Source organism: Terrapene carolina, unplaced genomic scaffold (genome assembly GCF_002925995.2).
Source record: "Terrapene carolina triunguis isolate 2854851 unplaced genomic scaffold, T_m_triunguis-2.0 Scaffold231, whole genome shotgun sequence".
Classification (NCBI taxonomy): domain Eukaryota; kingdom Metazoa; phylum Chordata; order Testudines; family Emydidae; genus Terrapene; species Terrapene triunguis.
This window is the reverse complement of record NW_020664582.1, coordinates 3,510,958-3,524,547: the sequence shown is the minus strand read 5'-3', so window position 1 is coordinate 3,524,547 and position 13,590 is coordinate 3,510,958. Positions and strand designations below refer to the sequence as shown.

The 13,590-nt window shown below is 40.9% G+C and overlaps 1 protein-coding gene across 3 annotated transcripts in view; it reads left to right on the top strand.

The window, feature by feature from the left end:
* The window catches only part of ATP2A3 (ATPase sarcoplasmic/endoplasmic reticulum Ca2+ transporting 3), a 133,769-nt gene extending 120,610 nt beyond the window's left edge, over positions 1-13,159 (top strand). For all 3 annotated transcript variants that reach the window (XM_026656435.2, XM_026656434.2, XM_026656433.2), the window contains one exon: positions 7,022-13,159. In XM_026656435.2, the coding sequence (XP_026512220.1) occupies positions 7,022-7,041 (20 nt within the window). In that variant the 3' untranslated portion in view covers positions 7,042-13,159. The remainder of the gene's footprint in view (positions 1-7,021) is intronic.
* Positions 13,160-13,590: the final 431 nt, after the last annotated feature.

Here is a 13,590-nt window from a genome sequence, read left to right as displayed (position 1 = left end):
ATAAGGTGGGATTTTCAAAAGCACTTAAAAGAGTTGGGCCCCCATTTCCCATGGAAGATCAATGGGAGTTAAGAATTTTTGAAAATGCCACTAATATTTTTCACTCTATATAATGTAAGTGAGGCTCCTCTCATTATCCACATAAATGTCCAGTCCTTGTTTTGAATCCTGCTAAACTCATGGACTAATTGTATCTTGTGGCAATGAGTTCCACTGATATATTCTTTGTGTGAAAAAAGTGCTTCCTTTTCTCAGTTTTACATTTGTTGCCTTTCTGTTTGACTGAATGTCTCCTCATTCTCATACTGGGAGACGGCTTGGACATTCCAATTTACCATGTCGTCTCTCTAACCCTCATTATTTTATATATCTCTATCATGTCTCCTCTTACTCATCTCCCCTCTAAACTAAGCAGTCCTGATCTTTTCAGTCTCTCTTCACATGGCAGTTTTTTCATGCCTAGAATAATTTTCATCACCCATCTCTGGACCCCTTCTATATTTCTGTTCTAACTTTTTTATTTGAGGTAGGGTGACCAGAACTTAGCCTGGTATGACCAATAAGAGTGCATTGTTGGATTTATATTGCACAGAGCTGCCCAAAACAATGCCCAGATCTTTTTCCTGAGTCATTTCAGTTAATTTAAAGTTTGGAGGAGTAGTTGAAATTAATCCTTCCAATGCTCTTTACCTTTCATTTGTCATCTCGAAATTCCATCTGCCTTCATGCTGCCCTTTCACCCAGCTCTATTTCCTTGCCTAGTTTAGACTCATAGACTTTAAGGCCAGATTGGACCATCATGATCATCTAGTCCAGTGGTTCTCAACCAGGTGTATGCATACCCCTGGGGACACACAGAGGTCTTCCAGGGGGTACATCAACTCATCTAGATACTTGCCTAGTTTTATAATTGGCTACATAAAAAGCACTAGTGAAATCTAAACTAAAATTTCATACAGACAATGACTTGTTTATACTGCTCTATATACTTATACGCTGAAATGAAAGTATAATATTTATATTCCAATTGATTTTTTATAATTATATGGTAAAATGAGAAAGTAAGCAATTTTTCAGTAATAGTGTTGTGACCGGAGTCCTAGTGGGGAGCAGACTATGGTCACTCAATTAGGGTGAACTGCAAAGAATGGGGCAGACAATCCTCATAAAACTGGTGGATATTCCAATACTTAGATTTACCAAGCCAGCATAAAACAGCTTCTTTATTATCTTACTGGTTACTCAGAAGTCCAAACAGCACAGTTCCCTTAAAGTGATCCAGCCTCAGGCCTCCATCCAGGTACCCACGTCGAATCTAATGAAAATTTCTGTAAATCTTATTTCATCATATAAAAGAAAAGGTTCTACCAATCCCAAAGGATCGAACACATTACCTCCCAGGTTAGTGAATGTTTCAGATCTTACCCAAATACATGCTACAGCCAATTCTTATTAATTAAACTAAAATGTATTAAAAAACGAGAGAGAGAGAGAGAGAGTATGGTTAAAAGATCAATTTACATACAGACATGAGTTCAATTCATTGAGGTTCAGATTCATAGCAGAGATGGTGAGCTTTGTAGTTGCAAAGAGTTCTTTCAGAAATAGTTCATGGGTTATAGTCCAATGTTCAAATCTCATATTCAGGGCATACCAGCATAACTGGGACTTCAGTCTTGCAACTCAAACTTCCCTTGATGAAGCCGAAGCAGATCTGAGATGATACAATCAGGACCCAACAATCTTTTATACAATTTCATGTCTTTTGACAAGTTGGAGTTCCTCAGAGAATAAAAGATAATTAGGATGACTTTGAAGGAGGTCTATCACCGGTACTTAGCTATATGAATTAACATAAGACCATTTGCTTGTTCCTCCACCATTCACAGTACATTTCAAAGAGAGATGTAAACACGGGATATCTCGGTATTCAATTCATTTAAATGATAGGATGTTCTTTTGACCTCTGAATTATCAGAATACAGCATAGACAGGGACTGTTGGTTACATCATTGACTCTATTCATACATATGTAAATACACAAAAACACTATCTCTCCACATGGTTTTTGAGGGTTATTTATTTTGCAGGATGTTTAACCCTTTCTAGCCATGTGTCACAAGTGTGCTGTGACACGTTTGTATTTTTATGTCTGATTTTGGAAGCAAATAGTTTTTTAGTGAGGTGAAACTTGGGGGTACACAAGACAAATCAGACTCCTAAAAGGGGTACAGTAGTTTGGAGCCACTGATCTAGTCTGACCTCCTGCACATTGCAGGGCACAGAACCTCACCCAGCCACTCCTGAAATAGGCCCCTAACCTCTGGCTGAGTTACTGAAGTCCTCAAATCATGCTTTAAAGATTTCAAGTGACAGAGAATCCACCATTTACAGTAGTTTAAACCTGCAAGTGATCCATGGCCCCTGCAGAGGAAGGCAAAAAACCCTCAGGGTCTCTGCCATTCTGAGGCAGGGGAAAATTCCCTCCCGACCCCAAATACGGCAATCCGTTAGACCCTGAGCATGTGGACATAACCCCCTGAGCCAGACACCTGGGAAAGAAATCTCTGTAGTAACTCAGAGCCCTCCCCATCTAGTGTCCCATCACTGGCCATAGGAGATATTTGCTGCTAGCAGTCGCAGATTGGCTACATGTCATTGTAGAATGTGTCATCATACCATTCCCTCCATAAACGTATCGAACTCAGTCTTGTTTCTCACATCTTTCTCTTGACTATCTTTAAAAATTCTTTTCTTATCTGAAATGTTGTCACCTTGTTGTGTTCAATGCCTCTTCCAGATCATTAACTGCTATATTGGACACTACTCCTAGAATGGAACTTTGGGATCACCGCACTTATGATCTTTTGCCTTGTTGAAAATTGGCCAGTTCCCCACCTTCTTGTTCTGTCTTTTGGGTCAATTTAGAACCCATGACTGAATTTTATTCCCCATGACAAAGAGGCTTTTGGAAACGCCAAATATGTTGTCAATCATCTCTCCTTTATCCCCTAATCTGTTGACTCTCAAACTCTCAAATAGTTCTAGTAGATTGGAGAGGCATGATTTCCCTTTACAAGAACTGGGCTGGTTTATCCTTATATCACCTTTATTTAGTTTTTTTTTAAATAATTCTCTTTAATTATAGTTTCAACCAATTTCACTTTGGAGTGAAGTGTAAGCCCTAACCGGTGTGCAATTCCCAAGAACAGCTCTAGTGCCTTTGTGTAGGTGCTCTTGCTATCCTCCAGTCCTGTGCTGCAACAGTTGATTTTAACTAAAGCTTGCATATTTATGTTAGCTGCTCAGCCGCTGAGAATAATTTGGCCCATTATCTGCACATGAGGTCAATTCTACTTCACCTCCACACTTTAAAACCCTCTGACTGTTCTAGTGCTATGACAAATGGGTGTGGAGATAATGGACATATGTAGGGCTTGATTCAGATCTTGCTTACACTGCTGTAAATCAGGAATAACTCTGTCAATGAAATTACATCTGTGTGAGATCAGCATAGGGGCTACAGGTCCTTAAACCCAACATAAAGAGAAGGTTTTGCTAAACAGTGGGGATATAAATTCTAATGATCGTAAATAAGTCACAACGTTTAGGAAACACCTTCTCTCCCCTCCTCCATATCTCACAAAAATACCTTCACATTGAGACAATAACCGACCATAAAAGGCATTCAAAAGCACATGTGAATCTCCATAGCGATGCATTAACAATGTGGACTAAACAGTTATTGTCTCTAATGGAGTCTGAGAGCAGCAGGGAAGATGGTGGTATGTTTCCAAGTCTATTGAGTGTCCTTGTACGTTAATTTCTCTCTCTTGTTGCCTTAGCCAAACTGTCATGTGGAAAGGAAAAGAATGTTTCCAGATATAAGTCAGGTTGTTTGAGCTGAGAGGTGTTACTAAGGAGAGCATTGCTGCTCCTTTGGAATATGTCAACATCCACCTTAATGCCCTGCTGGCTTTTTGAAGGCTCTCTTGTCGTGCTTTGGGGAATGCAGGAAGAAAAGAACTTTTCAGGGGTGGTCAATTATATTTTTGTCAAGTCCGAATTTCTTGGTCAAAGTATAGTCAAGGTCCAGACTCCAGAGGAAAATAATAACAATAATGATAATAGTAAGTCAATAAAAAAGATATTGGAGTCCGTTCAGTAGCGTCTGGTGGTCCAGATTTGGCCCGCAGTTTGCCTATTGACTACCCCTGCTTCATATAATCAGATACAAAGGTCTGGGGTGGCTCCATTTCAGGGAGTCGGTGCTCATGAAAGGGGCTACAGTAGACTGAGACCCTTAGAAACTGGAGTCCTGTATTTAGCCAAAGAACAGGGGCAGCACAAACTTCCTCAACAATGTGCCTCAGCCGTTCCAGAGGGAGCATCTCAAGGCACAAGAGGTTATTTCAGTTTCCATCCCTTTTCAGGCTCTCTGTCTCAGCTAACGCTGCCAGCAAGGGTGCCAGCAGTATTTGGCATTTATTTCCAGAGGCACAGATTATATTGCTTTTTGTTTGCTGCCATATAGGTTGGGGGGGAGAGTGCTGTGTCCAAACATCTGAATTCCTCCAGTGTCGTCTGTCGCTAGGAGAGTGGTAATAAAACACACCGAAAAGGCAGGTGTCCATGATCTTGTGTGAGCCCAGTACACATCCTTTGGCCAAAATTTACAAGCGTTCAAAGCAGTGACTACATCAAAGGCTTCTGCATTGTGAGGCAGGAATGAAATTGGAGCTGGTGAAGTGGCCCTGCCTCTCAACTGGCTGTTTCTGCTGTCGTTCTTTGACTGATGTTCAGAAATGTTAGGCTGGGATTTTCAAAGCAGCATAATGCAGTTAGATGCCCAAGTCCCATTAAAATTTGGGGGAGTTTGGCACCTGACTCCTTTGGGCTCCTTTGAAAATGCCAGGCTTAGTGCAGGGTATGACAACCCTTCACATCTAAGGTGATTCTATTAAAAGCTTCTAGATAAACTTCTCAAAAGCATCTAAAGAGTTTAAGAGCCTAAATCCTAGGACTTGGACTCCTAAGTAACTAGGGTGCTTTTGAAAATGTTACACTATCTTTTTTTTTTTTTTTTTTTAAACTGACACTTGTTACCAAACTCTGACGTGTCAGCTCTGAACTTTACAAAGATCCTTAAAACTGTTTTTTTTTTTTTTACCCATTTGTACTGCTAAGCACCACTTGGGTGCTCAGATGATACAGTTATGAATGCAATATAAATACACAGACCGCTGACTGTGCATTTTCCATATCACTCTAGGAGGCATTGCTCATTTAGCCTGAGAGTTTGATGTGTATGGCTGCGCAGTGGATGAAACTTCCCTTTGCACACTGGTGAAAATGTGCTGTGTAAACTGAGGAAGTGGGTGTACTTGTATTTAATTTCCAGGGGAACTGGAAATGATGGCAAACGATAGTGTAATTTAGGTATTCCAGACATTATGGCTGGAAATTTCAAAGGAGTTAAGTGCCCAACTCCGATTGCATCCCAGTGGGATTTGGGCACCTCCCTCCCATAGGTTCTCGAAAATCCAGCTAATGCAAAGAAAAGTGAACAAGTTAAAAATGTCTAAAATATAATATGAATAATTAGCCTAATGAGAAACTGCCATCTTAACAATTCAGTCTAAAGTGGGCCTGAAAGAGATGGTTTTCTCATCAGTAAGCAGTAAACATAAACATTTTGCAAAATAAAAGTTCTCTCTTCAAAATAGAACTTACCTTACAGTAACTTGATTTTCCAGAGGTGAAGCTGGATCTCTATCATTCCATACTGCTTTGCAGGGCCGGCTCCAGCTGTTCTGCTGCCCCAAGCGGCGAAGCGGGGGGAAAAAAAAGATAAAGCTGCAATCGGCGGCAGTTCTACCATGCCGCTTCATTCTTCTGTGGCAATTCAGCGGCGGGTCCTTCCCTCCAAGAGGGACAGACGGACCCGCCGCCGAATTGCCACCGAAGACCGGATGTGCCGCCCCTTTGTATTAGCCGCCCCAAGCACCTGCTTCCTTCACTGGTGCCTGGAGCCGGCCCTGCTGCTTTGTGTCATCAAATGGGGTCCTTGTGACTCAGGAACATTAAAACAACAGCCACCTAAGAGAGATGCAGCAGTCCCACTCAATGAATAAAGAAACTGAAATACCGTCAAGTATTTGTAATTAACTTTTTTCAGTGCACATTCTTATTGCCTATAGGCTAGATTCTGCCACCCTCCCTTGTGTTTTATACTACCTTGCTTCTAGAAGTCACTATGACTGCTTGTGGGCTCAACATGTGGCAGAATCTGGACCTACATAGTTAAGATGAGATTTTTTTCAAAGCTGCCATGGGGATTTGGACACCCGTTCCCATTTAAAAATAATTTTAGCTCTCTAAGGCACTGTTTCTAAATACTCTAGCTTTCCTTTAAGCCATAAATCACCTAATGCATCCCAGCAAGCACCTGGTTCTGCCATTGACAGGGTGAAGAAATTGGAGGAAAAGGCTGGTCTTGTGGCTCAAACGCAGGACTGGGAGTCAGGAAACCTATGTTCTATTTCATGCTTGGGCATGACTTACTGAGACACCCGGGGCAAGTCATTTAAGCTCTGTGCCTCAGTTTCCCAATTGGTAAAATGAAGTTAGTACCTACCGCACAGTGATGTTATAAGGCTAAATTCTTTCGTGTTTATAAAGTGCTTGGGAATGCTCAGTTGAAAAGTGCTGTAGAATTCCCATGTAGTAGTACAGTTCCATGTTGGTTGTACTGGGGTTCATGTATCCCCACATGATGTATTGTGAGGTAGCCATTTCAAAAGTGAAGTCAAGCATTAAGAGCAAAAGCAGCAGATTCTACTACTCCATACTCACTGGATTGGATAGATGTGCATAGACACACCCTAGATTGGCCTTTTCATAAGCCATCAGGTTATACAGGGTCCTACCCAGCTGTACGACTCAGTGAAATGTCTGTCTCGATAACATAATAGGTGCTTGGCTTGCTTTTTAACCATAGCCAATTTCCTTTGTTTTGCAGGAGAAGAGGGCAAGAAATGAATGACATAAAGGAAACTCACTTTCTAAATAAAGAAACCCTAAGCTGTAACTCGGACTGAAGTCTTGCATGTTTGACCATCACTAGAAGCCAGCAGGACATGCATGTGTCCGACTATCAGACTAATGCGGGTGAATCGTCGAAAAGAAAAATACTGATTTTGTTTTTGTTTCGTAGCTTTTTTTCCCTGTACATAATGGTGCAATTACTGGACAGCTAAATTATAGTTTGGGGATGAAACTATATGTAACTGAGTCATTGTAACACAGCTCCTTGGGTGTCCGCTCCTGAAAAGTTTGAGACCCCTTAAAAAAAATAGCCCCAATGTGTGAGCTCAGTAAGGCATCTTTTGTTTTGTAAAAATGTGGTAGGTGGGAGGTCATGCTTTCACAGTGGTGCACAGTATCTGTGCATGAGCAATGATGACAGAGGTGCATTCCAGAGCTGCGATGTGGCATAACAGACAGCATCTCAGTACCAAGGAAAAGCTTATCTGTGTGTGTGTGTGTGTGTGTGTGTGTGTGTGTGTGTGTGTGTGGGCAGGGGAGGTAAGCAAAGAAAGGTGCATGGGATGCAACAGGTGTATTCCAATTGACTTCCAATTTAGTAGAGTGATATCCACTAAAGTATAATACCTAGGTGGCAATGCTAGTGCTCTGGTAGCCACATTGCCTAGATGTCCAGCTTTGGTGGTTTCAGTGTACCTGTATCCTGGTATAATTACCAGTGTTGTAGAAATTGTGGACATGTATTTACTTGCAAAGATTTTTGTGGTGGAAGTTGAAACTTCCTCTATTTATCATATTATTCTCTATTCTATTTTCCTCTTGTGAAAATCTTGCACCTTCTCAGGCTCATCTGACACCAAAGCATGACCCAGTCCTCTTGTCCTTTCTCTTCTGTATAACACCTTGTTAGCTCCCTTCCTGTGCTAAGCATCTCCACCTAAACAGCTTAAAACAAAACATGGCAATGGAGAACTCTGGATCCCATCACATCTAGTGCTCATTCCTGGTCAAATTTTCTGACTAGGTAAATCTAGATTACCTAGTTTTTAAAATATGACTACATAGAAGGTAGAATAAAAGACTTAAAAGGCAGTTGGCCGTTAGTTAATGTCAGTTTTGGGAGACAATCTGTGCTCCCAATATGATGATGAGAAAGGGAGAGGTGATCACATGGGAGCAAAGGTTGTCTCCCAAAAATTGACATTAAGACGTTAAGACTTTTATTCTACCACCTATATAATCTTATTTTTGAAACTCAGATAGACCATTTGACCAGGAATGGGCAGTAGATGTGGTAGGATCCAAAGTTCTTGATGAAGGGAAAAAGATGCCTACAGTTTTTCTTCCTTCTAAACTTCACCCGCGCGTATGCCGGAGCACCGGAGTCAGTTATTGCTTTGCTTTGCTATTATTTTGCTCCATTCCTATCTGGATCAGTTTCTATTTTATTTTTTAAGTCTCTTAAAACCCCCAGTGCTTTTTCTCTCTCTTCCGTGCAGGCCAGCTGGCTGAACTTTGAAAAGCTGGCTACCGTAGGTACAGTACGTGCCAAACACCATCCTTTCCTTTCTCTCCATCACCAGCATTGAAAAAGATGGGTCGCGCCCCCAGACCAATGGGAATGTACAGACTTGTTATACTACTGAGCTGATTTAATTGTACAGAAAACCTTGCATGAAATGTTGTTACTGTATTTAATATAGAATGTACTCAAGGAATTTTAATATGGAGCTTTTAAAAAACAAACAAACATCTTTATAGATACTGTGTGATTACAGGAAAATCGTTCACCGAAAAATCACTATTTGCTTTCTTTGAGAATTTTTCTTTGTCCAACATGTTTTGTATGTTTCAGTTTATAGAGCTGATTTAATTGAGCTGATTACACAAGCTGACTGATTCCTTTTTAGAGACCATTTTCAATGTGGGTGGAACTTACCCTTGAGCAGAGGGTCAGTAGATGATCCATACACCTCTTAAACTCTCTAAAGAGGGTTTAAGTGGGACTTAAGTGGTGTGTGGGCCATCCATGCTTCTGTACAGAGGTGAATTCCACCTTGTTTTATTACAAAGATCCCCACCACTCCATGGCTTTCTGAACAGCCTGGGAAATAACTGGTGGGAATTTAATCAAATATTTAAGGGCCACACCATTCAGCCCTCATGCAACCAGAGCAACTCCATTGCCTTTAGGAGAACTGTTTCTGCTTATTCCAGGGTTGAGATTGATCCTCAACATCCTGCCCACCCTATTGGGGGAGGGGTGTCCATGGAATGTAGTGCAACCAGAGCTGCAGAGTACCTGGTCTGTAAGTTGTCCCTGTTGGTACATGTTCATATCCATCAGAGATCCATATTGGATTATGGGGAGTCCCGGCCAGATCTGCAGCTCTTGTGAATCTCTGTTGCTCTACTGGAATTACATGGATTTACACCAGCTGAAGATCTGACTTGTGACTTTTTTGGTACCCAAATGTGTGTATTTTCTAAAGCTTTTGATATTATTTTAAAATCTGTAACAAAGAGGGTTTAAAATATTTACAAAACTTGTGTCTTGGGCAAGCATGAGACAGGCAAAGATATGACGTCAGTAACTTTTAAGTCCTCTATTAAATTCCTTTTGGTCATTTTGCTTTGCCTCATCTGATGCCAAGAAGGTGGGGACAATTATGTTAAGGCATTGTGATTGCACATTGTGAGGAAGAGGCAGGGGAAATATTAGGTTTTATTGGATTGGTTTTAATTTACGCCCAACACAGCTAAAATGCACTATGGTGGTTCACTGTGCCTGATGTTGGATTGAAATTGTGAAATTACAGGATATGAAATTCAGCAGATGGAGTGCAATAACTCTCAGCCATGTTCCATGCCAAAGGCTTACTCTTCCCAGTAGCAGCAGGTTTTGTCTTAAAATTCTGTTTGCCCTTTTCACTGTAAGCTTCTGGGTCAAATCAGTGGAACCTGCACTAAGGACACCTTCAACAGGTATTCACTCTACTAAGGGTGACCTATTTTAAAGTATCCCCATTTTCTAGTATGATCCCTCATTGAAGAACCGTGTCTCATTTTTTCTTTTGTTGCTTGTCACGTGGCTGGCTGCTTTAAGACTGGTTTCCCGATAGACATTTTGTGGTTGTGGAGGGTTATAGTTCAAATATTTTAATGAAATAGAAAAATGTCCTTAGATCAAAATTATTTTTCCTTTATGCTTTAGTGAAGGGTCAGGATAAATCGCATAGAAGTTGTTGTTTATTATTTGTATGTCACCAGCAATGTGCTGATTGCTTTAACATGCTGTAGTGTTCTTCTGCGAACCTGAAGATGGTTAAAGACCTAATCCCATTGATTTCAATATGGTTTGGATCAGGTCTGAATTGCATCTTACTGAAACATTTGATTGTGTGCAATAGAATGGAGATGTGCACTGGAGTGGCTTTATTTTTTTTTTTTTCCTGATTGCATGTTGCAAAAGGAGGCCTGTGACGAAAAGCTGCCTAGTCTCACTTCTGTTGGAAACCAGGATCTAGGAATCACAATCATTGCCTTCTGGTGTATTCAGATTCTTTATAATAGTTTAGTCTCTTTCCAACAATACTTCCAGCCAGCCTGGGCCATTACAATAGATCCTCCTAAACAAAAGGAGCAAATCATTCATCATGCATCACAGCCTGAGCACCAGAAAAGTAGCCTGTGTGGTTGTCCGTGAGCACTTTAAATTAATTTCTCAGGGGCCATTCAACATGTTGGATCACACCTGTAAAATAAACGTGGAAGGCAAGGAAGAGGCTCTCCTCTCTTGGGAGAGCACCAAGTGTGAGCATTGGGCAATGGCTATGAAGTCCACATTATGCTGTTTGAGGACTTGAATATCTTTGTGGCCGATGACTGGATAAATTCTCTCCTACCAAGAACTCTCCCATGGAACATCCATCATCTGGGAAGGGTGCATTATGTATGTGAAAAGACTGCTGTTGCTTGAAACAGCAGGGTGTGTTGGGGGGTAGGGGGGGAGAGATTACTAGTACCACATCTGAAATTTATTTTCTCCCTTAATTCCTCTATTGGCCAAAATATGGCCAAAGTTCTTGATTCTGATTCCATACATTGTCTGTTTGATTGGCATGGTGCCTTTCACAAGAATCTGGCACTGTCATGATGACATTGTCTTATTTACGTTTCTAACACTTGGCCAATCCAAGACCAGGGTGGTACCATAAGGTGTCCTAATAGTTAGAAATTGGAGGTTTGGCTTTTATGGGAAGAATTGGTGGGTAACTTTAAAGGGACCCTTAATTCATGCAACAAATGTGGGGCTGGAGAAAAGGGTTTGTAAATGGAGCTTTTGGGAAGCCCCATCCTATCTAGGTGCACAGTACAGTAGATGGGTGGGGTGTGAAAAGCCAGATCAACAGAAGGATCCTGAGGTGGCAAGTTTCAGTTCCTGTTGTACACTTCACATTTACTATGCTGCTTAGAACTTAAAGCCCTGGTCCTGCCGACACTCCGGTTACGGAGCTCAATCTAACCACCATGGTAGTCAATGGTTGTTGTTTCACTGACTTCAATGAGCTTTGGGTCAGACTGATGAGTCCATCCCATTAAATTTTAACAGACAAATGTTTGCAAGATTAAGCCCTAGATTTGTTTTTCGTATCGTGGAATAGCCACAGTCTTAAATAGAAGAATACTGCATGAGATTCCTGACTGAAAAATTAATGGGTGGAAGAGCTGCAGAAAATCACAGGATCGTCCCATCCCACTATTAATACTTCACATTCTGAACCACTGTAGACACAGACTAGGTAAGACCCACCAAACAAATATCCAATGGGGAAACCTTTTAAGAAGTATTCTCCAAGTGAGTTGCCTTGGGCTCTGGCCATGGTCCTGATTAAAGAAAAGAAGCTGAGCATTGATTGAAATGCCTTACAATGCATACAAAGGGTCTGCACTGGGATTTAATATCTTTATGGACCATTTGGCAATTTATCCATCATCCTTAGGAGTCTCCTCCCTTTTTTCTCCCACCCCCACTTCATTTTCTTGGTTGAGCATGTTCCTGGCATGGATGAAAAACACTTTAGACCTGCATAATGCTTCTCTAAAGAGTTGCATACATGCAACCTGTGTTTTCTCTATGCTGTGATATGTATTTTTATAACAATCTAGATGTTTTCAAAGGTTTTATCTTCACTTATCCCCTCCTACCATCAATCTACCTGTCTCAGCAATCCCCTACCCACTGATTCCCAAGGTATTTTTAATACTCAGATTTTCACTGCCACTTTCTCCCACCAGCTTTTGATTATCCTACCAACCCTCCAGTGCTACCTTGAATTGCATGTCAGCCTGTTCATTCAGCTTAGCAAGAGAAGAGCAGTGGAGGTGGTTTTATGCTGCCAAAATAAAGACCTCTAGACCCCATGAGGCTGGTAACAATGGTTTCTGCTGGGCATAGATTGGGATGATCCTGGGTTTAGGGTATGCAGGAACAAAATTAGTAAAAAGACAGATATGGGGGAGATACAAGTGTCCCTTGCATCCTCTCCTTTTGGTGCCATTCAGCTTTTGGTAATGCAAGAATGGAAAACTAAATGAGTCTAGAATAGATCTCTGTGCTCTGTATATACAAGAGCCTAGACAGGTAGGTGTACCCTACCTTAGGGATATCTGTATAGCAGACTCATGCCCATGCTATGTGGAGTCTGTGCTGTGTTTTGTCAGTGTACTCAAGACCATGAAGAGAGAAAACACTGACTTGTTTACAGGTGTCATTAGTGTCATGGCTTGAATCTCTGAACGTAGCAATTTGCTACGATGCCTGAGCAGCCGAATCTAGAAACCTTGTTGAGTTTGCACTTCCTAGTGAAAGATAAATTGTTACATCTTTTTAAAAGAGTTGTGTGGGGGTAGAATTGAAACAAACAAGGTTTCCTATTTTATTATGAGAGATATTTTTCCACTAAATTACTGATTCCTAAATGGTGTACTTTGTCTGATGTAAATAGCCAGGTGTATCGTGAAGACTTAAGAAGGGTCATTGTAGTCACATATGTATGATCCACTCTGTTCGCACAATATTGAGCTGATTTGTTTTATACTTACAAAATTACAGAAATAAAAGCAATTTTACTGGATGACTCTGATTCTGCTTTTCTTCCCTATTCATTATTCATTTTGAGGCCATTATTTAGCCCTTAATCTGTGTCATAAAAGATCTTGGAATGTGGACTCAACTTTTTAGGCCAACCAGGGTTTATTTCTAAATAGTAACAGTTCCTTAAAATTTGTTCAGATTCTTAACTTGAGGATTTTTGGTGGAGCATATTAACAGCATGTCCCAAAGGAGGTGGTTGATCCAAAGTCTGTTGAATCATTGATTTCACTGCATACTGTTTATATAATTGAGGGGTTAAAAAAGAAAATAAGGGGTCTGAATGTCACTAGATCACAATTTCCTGTGGATTCTGGTAGCAGCCAAGATAGAAATATAACATGACTGCAATCCCTGGCTGCAGGTGGTACATCTGCTTCCAATTCTGG